We start from the raw sequence: 10,932 nt of genomic DNA, 5'->3' as shown, positions 1-10,932 counted from the left end.
AGAAAAGTCTTCAGAACAACTGAGTGTATACACACCGTCAGAGCTATGAAAGCAGCACATATACACACTGACAGTGTATCAGCTAATGCATTACTAGTGCATTAGCATAATGAACAAATGAGATACAATTACAGCATAACACACTGCCTCATGGGGCCATTATCCTTGTGCTAATCGATATACTGTGTTTACACTCCACATTACTACCATAGCTCCATATTTTAGTGGTTTACACAGTTACTTTGCAAAAAATTTGCTAGTTCAGCTGCACGTTGTGTCAGGAAGAAAATGTAGAGTTAAAAAAAAAAATCAAAACATGAAGAGCTATCTGCCTGAGACTCCTTGTGACAAGGAAGCAGCTCAAATTAGCTTTCTATTACTAACCACCATATTCTTTTAGCAATCTTTTGCAAACAGGGATTGGGCTGCCAGGGCCTCCTTCAATGACAACCAATCAATCCAACCTCTACAGGCCTGTTCAGGGTGGTGGGCTGGCTTAGCTCTGTGGGCTTAGGCCTGAACAGCAGACGCTCACCCTTGAACCCCAGGACAGGTTAATTTTGTCCCTTGCTTTCCTCATTGACAAGGTTGCAGCACACCTCTCAGGGCAAGCAGAAGGTACAATCCACTAGACACCAGTCCAAGATGGAGACAGTCATACATTCACTTCACAAGGTTCTGCAGTAGTGATAAATTTGAGAACCTGACCGATGCAGATAGAGGGCGAAGAGCAAACTCCAACAAGGAAGCTTAAATAAAGAACCTTCTCACTGTGAGGTGACAACACAAACCTGCACCTGTGCTTGCTTAAGCCATGTTTTACAAAAATATACATTTCTAAAAAGATTACCTTCTTTCTGAGTGTTAAACAACTGAACTATGCAAAAATATTAACATTTAGAGACAGTTAAGGAAACTTCTTTCCTTTTACAGTTTTTTTCCTTATAGAACCTCCTGTACATACTTTTATTGTGACCTTTTTTTGTCTAATTGTAGTTAAATTGTAACTAACATTTGTTTATTTCTATCAATTACACTTTACAACTACAGCTTTAAAGTTTAAACCTCAGCCCAGGTTTAAACAGTTAGCGAAACAGTTATAAAAGAAAAAAAAAGTATTCCACATTTATAAACTGCAGATATCACAGCTGGAATCATGCGAGGGACAGATGTTTACACTTATAGTTGTCTTATTTTAAATACATCGTTAATTATTAGCGTTAGGACGCAACAGTGGCCACTTTTTTCCAAAGCTTGTTTTGTTGGTTTTCATGGTGACGCCTGTCCACGGAATGGTCTAGAAAACACGCTGGCGACAGGAAGCAATTTCAAAGTCGTGGTGACTGACTAGAAAAACTCGGCAGTTGGCGTCCGTGGACAGAACACGGGGCCGTGCATGTCTGGTGGGCTGTGAGGGGAAGGAGAGGCGTTATTCAATCAAACCTGAATAACTCAACGGTTCGCCTGCAGCCGCAGCGTGAACTGCAGAGCTTTTTGGGGCTTCTCCACTTCACGTTGTGCTTTGCAACGTGACCGCTGTTATCCAGTCCTCTGTTACGTCGACGGGGCGCTTGGCTCCGCCCTCACCAGTGTCCTGAAAGTGTGTCACTGGGTTAAAGTGGCTCGAGCAGCCCTGGCGGAGGGGCGTGGCTGACAAATGGGTCACATGGGCGAGCCCACTATTGAGAACATTTAGTTCTCTCCACGAACCCGCAGTCACAAACACGGCGAAATAAAGAGGGGGGAGTTCCTCCCGATTCAGCTGCCTATACTCGACCTGCTCTTTCTCAGACGCGCCTTCATGACTCACCGAGTTGGACCTGCAGAATTTTTCCGAAATAGAAGCTCGATGTGAGCTCGTGCACCGTCTTTGACTATCAGAGTTCAGTACCATTCGTTGATCTGTGAAGTGGCAGAATAAATCCTGATAGACTGTGCGAGTTAGTCAGATATCTGTTGGACATTTTTTTTTAAATTTTCTTAATTCATTGATCAGAGATGCCTGAGGACATTGGGACAGCCAAGCCTGGTAAGTTTGTTTTTCTTTAATAGTTAAAGTAATAGATATTTAAGCCTGTCACAACCATTGCATGCACTGTGCAGAGACGCTACTGCTACTACTACTGCTGTGTTTTTTGATTAACGGTGTCAGCTGCTTTTAATATATTTATTACAAAAAAGTTTATTTATATGGGCTTTTGACGGTTGTGGATGGGCTTCCCATTAAAGGTATGCGTGACATTGACTTGTACTTGTGTGTACCTGTGTGTCATGCACTTATTTAGTGAATAATAAGGAATTTAAAGTGTTTTAAACAGCAGGAGGTGAATGAATGGCGTCCTAGCGAGTGGACAGTATTTTAACGCAATAATCAGACTTAACGTTTGAACACCATCGTGTTTTTTCTATAGACTTGTGTTACGTTAAGTTGTCGCAGGTTTTAAAGTGTGCTAATAGACGTATTTTCGCTGTATTACCGTGTTTTAAAACGAGGTTAGGAGTGCCACTGAGGCGCTGCGTCGTTTACATTTGACACAACAACAGTGTTCCACTTCCCCGAGCCCTCTCACATGGACAGCGTATCCTGGCCATGTGCCTCTGTGTACACGCTCCCAGGGAACACTGCTCTGATTGGTCGAGGGGCGTTCCCTTCTTGGGCGCACGCTTCGGCGGTGCTCTACTCCGATTGGTCGGGACGAAGCCCGTGACGTAGGGTGTTGCACAATCCACTCCGAATGCGGCTCTCCTGGCGCGAGGCTCTCTTGCTGGGTACACGTGAGCCGGGGAGAAACAGCAGCGAGCTGACCTAGATTTTTTTTCCTGTCTTCTTGGCGTTTCGCTTTCACAGAAATTCATGACAGGTCCACGTGTGGGAGGGCCGTGAAAGAGAGCAGTCATGGCTCGGGTTAGGTAATCGTCTGCCGCGGCCTCTGGCACTAAGGGGCTTTTTAAAGAAAGGGTTAATGAAGAAAAACAGTTTAGCTTTCACGCAGGTATTCCAGTAAACCCCGACTCTTCACACGTACACGTTATATTCGTGGAAATTTCCCAAGTATGTTTGGCAGGGGCGTTTCGAGGAGTTTATAGACGGGATGGCACTGGTGTGACCCAGAATGACTTAGCGCAGACGGTGCTGTGTGAGAAGTAGCACAACACACAAGTTTTTTTAGTTGTTGTTTTTTTTGTAAACGTTTTGAATATCTGCCACCAGTCATACTCAGTACTACAACACACAGCTTCAAAGTATATTTATAAGGTACATGAAGTAAGAAGTAGAAGTTACACAGAATTATACAATATTGGCTCTTAACTAGCGACTAGTTTTATACTTTAAAACTTTTAAAGTTAGTGGCATAAAAAGGCCATGGGCTTCCAAACTGAAGGGTCTCTAGAGCTTTTACAGAAGACCCGCAGATGCAGTTTTCTCAGTAAACCGTGTTTTTGAACTTGATCTTACAAAGCATGTTTGGCATTTAACATCCGCATCACCCTACTTCCCATTCATTCACTTCAACAAACTGGCGTTTGCCCTGAGGGAATTAACAGGTTATTTGAAATTTGAAAGACTTTCCTGAACACTTTAAGCAGACCTGTCTGTGGATCTGTTGGCATAAAAACTGCGGGGCTAAAACACGGGGCCAGCCCGCTGAGATTTTCTTGCTGAACATGTCATTACGTAACACACGGTGGATGTTTTCCCTTTGTGTTACTTGCCTCCTACACGTGTTGCCTTGCTCTGGTGCTTCACTGACCCGTCTAGTCGTTAAGTCATTGGAGCACGCTGCCATGGCACAGAGACCCAGGCTTGTTATGTAACAGTGTTATCCAACCAGCAAGCATTGGAGGTGATAAAACGGGTCATCACAGTGTTGAATAAACCAACCGGGAACAGCACATGCTAGACTGCTGTGCTGCCTGGGTGTGTCAGAGGCACCTGTTTCTACTGTAGATGTTTGTGTTATTGTTTTATTCCCGTTACCGTTTCTGTTTCACAATAAGAGTTGGCACGCTTGATGTTTTGTATGTCAGAAAGACAAATATCTGGATCTGCTGATATGGCTGCAATGCACCATAATTCTTGGTATCAGGTTTACATGGAAACGGGCTATCACAGGTCCACAGATAGCAGTGTTTACCTTGTGTGTTTGCACTGGTTCACTTTTGTGTTAGAATTAGGGTGGACCACCACCGCCCAAAGGCTATTCTGACAGGCAACGTAAGCAAAAGTTGTAGGTTACAGTGAAAATAATGCTGAAAGCAAAATCCACCTCAAATGCCGTATGAACATTTACATTAGCCAGTTTTTTTTATATGCATCTCTGCACAGGCCAGTGAAGAAAGCCATTGTATTGGAATGAATTTAAACAGCAGTACATTAAAGCCATTTTGCCTCGAGAATCCTAAGGATAATGTTGCTTCTTGTTGATTTTTCCAGGCCATATTTTGCCCATGTGTGTATTAGAACAACAGCAGTAAGTTGCGTCTGAATTTCTATGTTGAGAAAGACTAAATTCATGGTTTTCGGATGGAGCAAGTATATAAGTAAAGAGCCTTTCCCTGATTTTAAAGTGACCCTCTTGTCCTCTTTCTTTCTGTCTGCAGGAGGTGTAATTGCCTATATTTCCTCCGGGTCTGCCCCCAGCCCAGAGTCCTGCATGAGCAGCAGCTCCAGCAGCGGCTACCTGTCGATGTCACCAACTCCTTCCCGCCCCTCGCTGCCTAGCAGGGCCGTAGGCATGGTAGTGGATATTGCTCCACCAGCCAAGAACGGCAGCCCGCGGGGACACGGCGGTGAAAAGGCCGGCCGCTCATCTGCGTCTTCAAAGAGCAGCATCACAAGTAAGCACTAAAGCCTTCATTTTATGATCAGCACGCTTATTTATGTGTCACATGTGGTGAACCCCTGTTCATCTTTTTCTTTAAAGAAATCAACGGCATGGTGCTGCTCTGCAAAGTGTGCGGGGATGTGGCGTCAGGCTTCCACTACGGTGTCCACGCTTGCGAAGGATGCAAGGTGAGACGCATCCCTAGAAGGATTCATTTAAAATTAAATTCACATCCTCTTGTGCACATAGCTCATGCTCAACACTGGGGGATCTTGGGAAATTGTTTTTAGGGCTTCTTCAGGAGGAGCATCCAGCAGAACATCCAATATAAGAAGTGTCTAAAGATGGAGAACTGCACCATCATGAGGATAAACCGCAACCGCTGTCAACAGTGTCGCTTTAAGAAGTGCCTGGCTGTTGGGATGTCTAGAGATGGTGAGAGTTAAGATTTATTTACATTCAGAAAGCAAAAAACACCCTGTGATTTATGTTTACGCTAAAAGCTTAGTAAACTTAATGACTGGTTCTCTCTCAGCTGTTAGATTTGGCCGTATCCCAAAAAGAGAAAAACAGAGGATGCTGCTTGAGATGCAGAACGCCATGAACAACATGATGAGCAACAACAGCCAGTTGCACAGCATGCTCCAAGGACACCAGAGCCCCCCGCTGCCAATGGAGGCCATGACAAGTGACTCCAACTCCTTTCCATCCTCTTCCTCCTCTGCTTCCGATTCGCCATCGTGTTCCAATCCGTCCTCCCCGCAGTGCCCTCAGGACTCAGAGTCAGTGGTTTCTATGGACACCACCTCAAGCTCATCCTGCTCATCGGACAGCGGTGAGGACGAGGCACTTGTCACACTGAACAGGCAGCACCAAGATGCCTTAGCGTTCACCCAGCAGAGATCACCAATGCAAGGTCAGACCTCACCAGCCACAGTCTCCGTGGAGATGGGGTGTGAAAGACGATTGGAGGAGCAGCAGGATAGGTGGAACTGCTGGAACAACAGCGTGGCGGTGAGAGATTACCAGAACTGTCCTTACAGCAGCGGCCAACACGTCACCAACCCGGCCTACAGGGAGGAGAGGGGAGGTTGCCAGCAGCAGCTCAACAGCACCCCTAGCTGTGAACAGTCAGAAGACAGCCAAAGACAACAGACAGAGCTCCACACACAACCTGCCTCACATGGTTATAATGGACCAAACAGCTGTGTGAATAACAGGGCACACTTGGTGAGTGATTTCATTTCTCCCTCTTTGAAAATCTTCAGAGTCCAATGAAAAGAAAAGCTGGATTAATTTTCATCACACTGACATCTTTCTTGTTTGTTTTTCCAGCTGTGCCCGATGAACACCTCACCTTACGTGGACCCCAGCAAGCCCAGCCAGGAGGTTTGGGAGGAGTTCTCCATGAGCTTCACACCAGCCGTGCGAGAAGTGGTCGAGTTTGCCAAAGTGATCCCGGGCTTCCGCGACCTACCCGAGCACGATCAAGTCGGCCTGCTGAAGGCTGGAACCTTTGAGGTAAGAAGGCAAACAGACTGAACACAAACACTCGTGTTATTTTGTCCTCGCTTTGAAGTCAGACACTGCAGGCTCGTTAATACCAGGAATACAGGAGCCACAATACAGGTGCACACAGGCAAATATTTGTTCTGATAACAGTTGGGATAGAAATGAAAGAGGCTTATCGAATCTTCTGTTTCAACTGTGTACCAGTAAATTCTTGTCAGATTCTTCGAGGAGCTGAACCTCAGTTAATTTAAAGAAAAAATTGATACAGTGCAAAGTTGCAGATTCTTGGTCATATACCAACTACAGTATGCAGTGAAATGACCCTGCTCTTAAGTATGGTGCCAAAGGTTTAAAGTGGGATGAGACTATGAGGCATTTATTACATTATAAAGTGAGAAGTGCAGTTATTCGTATATTTCTGTTGGCTTGATCAAAGTCTTTGTCATGGTCTAAATAATTCCCGTCTTTGCTTCCAGGTGCTGATGGTTCGATTTGCCTCTCTGTTCAACATCGCCGAGCGGACGGTGACCTTCCTGAGTGGCAAACGCTACAGCCTTGACACACTACGCTCATTGGGTGCCGGCGAGCTCCTCAACTCCATGTGCGAGTTCAGCGAGAAGTTGGCGGCGCTGCGGCTCAGTGCAGACGAAATGAGCCTCTTCACCGCTGTGGTGCTTGTCTCAGCTGGTGAGTAACATACACCATACATATATGGACAACAGTTTAACAGCACAACTAGCAGTATTATCACAACGGAAGGAGTTCTCCAGTAATAATGCCCTCTCTCTTTGTCGTCTTTGTTCCGGCTCAGACCGCTCAGGGATCCAGGACCTAATATCAGTGGAGGCTCTGCAGGACAAACTTATCCGAGCACTGAGGAACCTGGTGATGCAGAACCACGGCGACCAGTCGGCCACCACATTCACCAAGCTGCTGCTCAAACTTCCTGAACTGCGCTCGCTCAACAACATGCACTCGGAGGAACTACTCTCGTTCAAAGTGCACCCTTAAAAAGCTTCCTGAGCGGGTACTCGTGTAACTTCCACTTCCTCCACACACACCTTCACCTGGACCTGCCTCTTACCGTGCCCTCTCAGCCCCCCCCTTTCCCTGCAAACTGACCAACCCAGTTGTGTGTTTGTTTCTAGAATGTATGAAACTGTTTTGTTTTTTTATTCTATTTTTGTGGAAAAGAGAACAATTAAAAATGTACTGTATTTATAGACGACGTAGCTTACGCTTGTTGCACACAAACACACGCAAGTGCTCGTGTGTCAGAGGTTTATAGTTTTGCAGTTCGATGCAGTTTTCTATTTTTAAAAGCACGAAGAGTATTTAACTGGCTTAATGAGAATATAGAATAGAAACGAATTAGTCCATGATATTGATTATTTTTTAACATGTTTCCTCCAAAAGCCATTTAATTCCAAAGTGTATTCTCTAATGAGCGGGTGAATGTGAGAGATTTTATATATATATATATATCTATATGACATATACTGTACCTTACACACATTTTGACTGCTACATGTTTGTTGAAGAAAACAAGCTATCAGAAAAATATTGAAAATTGTGTGAAGATTGCTGCTAATGCATGGCTGTATTAATGCAAAACTACTATTATCCCCCCCCAAAAGCATCTGTTCAGTTAATTGACTCGCTAAATCTACAGTTATATGCTTTGTGTTTAAATTTGGTTTTCATACTCATGTCCATGCCAACTGCTGGTTCACCTTCCAGTGATTTCTGGGCAAAGTCAATAAGGCTATTTGAAGCAAAAACACTACATTTGCACTTTTGGGAGAGAGGAATTTTTTTTTTTTTTTTTTTTTTTTTTTAAAATATATGTATGCTTTCAGCACACAAATGTTTTTGCCTTTTTCCACCAAACTGTTTTCAGCCCAGCACTCAATTTGAATTTGTTTTTGTCAGCCGTTTTGTTAAAATGTTTCTTCTACTGGCAGCACTGCCACCTGTAAATAAATATAAATATCTGAGGAATATAGAATATAAATATGATATAGTATAAATAAAAACAATGGAAGAATAATTTGTGTGTGTGGTTTTTTTTTTTGGTTTTTTTTTTCTTTTTTTTAAATAAAAAAAAAAAAAGGTTTTATACTGTACATGTCCAGAAATTTTGGGGATGTAATGGTTGTTATCTACCACTAGATGGAGCAATGTGCACATGGTGTCTCTATTTAAACATGGAAACATCACTCTTGAAAAACAAAATGTTATTTATCCTAAAAGGAACTGCTGCCAAAGTGCCTCAGGTAGGAACGGAGACAGTAATTAAGCAATGAAATATTGTAGACTTCACCCCTGACTGAAAAAGTCTGGCCTGAAGGGCAGCTTCAGAACTCAAGCACTAGATTCATAAAGGTAAGGGTCCATAAAGTAGCAGAGAATGTTGCAAAGAAAAAAATAACATTGTAATTTTTTAATTAAACCCCACATCGACTCATAACTTAAACTTCACATTAGAGCCACAAGGGGGCGAACCACTACATCAAGACGACATAGGACCTTAGAGATGCCCTTTAATTGATCTACAGTCCACTGAATCCTCATCAAAAATGGAGTCTATGGAAGTGTGGCTGTCAAGAACCCATGTTTTAAGAGGCAGTTTTTCATGATTTTGTTGGATAACACACAGTGAAGATTAGACAGGAAAGCATGGAGTCAGGGATAACACACAGCAAAGGGCCTTGGGTCAGACTCAAATCCAGGCTGGTACATCGCCTGATCAACCTAGTGAGATAAACTGGCACCCAAGAATCCATTCTTAAAGAAGGAAAAGACAGTGGAGGCTCTGTCATGGCCTGGGCTTCATTTCAGCCTGTGGCTTCTAATGAATGCAGAAAAGTACAGTCAGATTTTCATCTACCAGACAAAAACAACTAGAAAGCACCAGACTGGCAGCAACTTCATTTTTCAGCATGACAATGATCCAAAACACAATGCTAAAAGAATACCTGGATAGAAAACAATTACCATGGATCACCATTACTAGCCTCCCAAGAGCCTGGACCTCAACATTATTAAAGCAGTGTGGGGTGGAGAAAAGAACTAAAGACATCCAACATTCAAAGAAAAACTTTGAATGTCCTTCAAGAAGCCTGGAGAACTATTCCTGAAGACTACTTAAAGAAAATTCAAGAAAACTGGCAAAGAGAGTTCAGGCTGCCAAATTTGGATTTTTAAGCTTGAGTAGTTTCAAATCTGAAACTTAAAGTTTTAAAAATAAATAACCTTGAACACAAAGTACGATACTTTAATTCAAAATATAGTTGAATAGAAGTAGAAAGCAGCATGACAGAAATATACATGAGGTGCAATCAACCGGTACTTTAGCAAAATAACTGAGTGGGTTTTTAGGTATAATTTAAAGATTAAATTGTTTTATTGTATCAATATGTTGTTTATTATGAGGTATTGTGTAGACATTTACAATAATTTAATATATGTAACGAGATAACGCAGTGTGTCAGGGCCAGACAGTTTGATCGTGCAGCTGATTATCCTAAACTACCAGGATTTTTCTTATTGTTACATTCAACCACTGACGTTTTGTGGTCCAAACATTTGAATGAATCATTAATGGAGGTTTGAAGCTTTCGAGTTGCTTGAATGTTTTGTCAGTGCTCAGGTACCTGTGTAATGACAATCACAAACAATGAAATATCTACCATGTTTTAGGAATGAGGAAAACTCAATGTAAGCGCACATTTTTACAAGGAAACTCCAGCTTTAATCTATATAGTACAGTAATTGCACAACACCTAAATTCTTGAGAGAGAAATATGCTTAAGAGAGCTTAGATATATGGCGATTTTATGTTGAAGCTAATTTGAATGTTGTAGCTTTCTTTTTTCTTATGTCTGAGCTGGCATTGTGCAACCCTTTGGATTTGAATGATACCTCAAGGGAGCTTTGAATGCAAACACACACAGAAAAAAGCTCAACCAAGCAAACAAACAATTAAAAAACTAATTAAGAAAAAACAAACAAGCTCCACACTCATTTTTACTCATTTTATTAATGATGTTATGTCCTCAGGCTCATTCATTGATATGCATTTATTCAAAAGTAAAAATTTCCATCACTCTTTTGCAAGTCTAAGATTTTCTGTGTTCATTCATAACTTCTTATTGCTACATTCAACCACTGATATTTCGTGGTCCAAACATTTGAATGAATCATTAATGCAGGTTTGAATGCAAATCAGGACAAGCTTGCAACTTACCAGAATGTTTTTTCAGTGCTCAGGTTCAATACAATTTACCCGCGTAATGACCTGAATCACAAACAATTTAATGCCTACCATTGTTTTAACAATGAGGAAAACTCAATGTAAGCACATATTTGTTTTACAAGGAAACTCTAGGTTTAATCTTTATATTACAGTAAATGCACAACATCTAAATTCTTTTAAGCGAGAGAAATCTGTTCAAGAAATTTTTGATATATGATGATTTTAGGTAGAAACTAATTTGCATGTACTTTTCTTACATCTGAGCTGGCCTTGTGCAAACCTTTGGATTTGAATGATACCTTAAAGGAGCTTTGAATGTAAACACACACAGAAAAA

The 10,932-nt window shown here is 42.2% G+C and overlaps 1 protein-coding gene across 2 annotated transcripts; it reads left to right on the top strand.

Moving 5' to 3' along the window:
- The first annotated feature begins 1,506 nt into the window (after positions 1-1,506).
- Positions 1,507-8,220, top strand: nr1d2a (nuclear receptor subfamily 1, group D, member 2a). 2 transcript variants are annotated; one of them, XM_085423788.1, is made up of 8 exons: positions 1,507-2,029; positions 4,603-4,839; positions 4,926-5,014; positions 5,117-5,261; positions 5,362-6,056; positions 6,162-6,347; positions 6,815-7,025; positions 7,150-8,220. In XM_085423788.1, the coding sequence occupies exons 1-8, from the start codon at positions 1,999-2,001 to the stop codon at positions 7,347-7,349; spliced, it is 1,794 nt and encodes a 597-aa protein (XP_085279914.1). In that variant the 5' UTR covers positions 1,507-1,998; the 3' UTR covers positions 7,350-8,220. The 2 variants fall into 2 exon arrangements, with proteins under 2 accessions (XP_085279914.1, XP_085279915.1); XM_085423789.1 differs by lacking the exon at positions 1,507-2,029 and adding an exon at positions 2,050-4,472.
- Positions 8,221-10,932: the final 2,712 nt, after the last annotated feature.

Source organism: Rhamphochromis longiceps, linkage group LG11 (genome assembly GCF_057381845.1).
Source record: "Rhamphochromis longiceps isolate RC_006_pf linkage group LG11, R_longiceps_female_GT1.1, whole genome shotgun sequence".
In the NCBI taxonomy this organism is placed as follows: Eukaryota; Metazoa; Chordata; class Actinopteri; order Cichliformes; family Cichlidae; genus Rhamphochromis; species Rhamphochromis longiceps.
The sequence above is the reverse complement of the archived record's forward strand: the minus strand, read 5'-3'. Positions and strand labels throughout refer to the sequence as shown.

Bases quoted from the DNA above. Each gene is read 5' to 3' on its own strand.
- nr1d2a (XM_085423788.1), top strand. From the start codon at position 1,999: ATGCCTGAGGACATTGGGACAGCCAAGCCTG. The intron at 5,262-5,361 runs GTGAGAGTTAAG...GTTCTCTCTCAG, and splicing joins TGTTGGGATGTCTAGAGATG to CTGTTAGATTTGGCCGTATC. The intron at 6,057-6,161 runs GTGAGTGATTTC...TTGTTTTTCCAG, and splicing joins TGAATAACAGGGCACACTTG to CTGTGCCCGATGAACACCTC.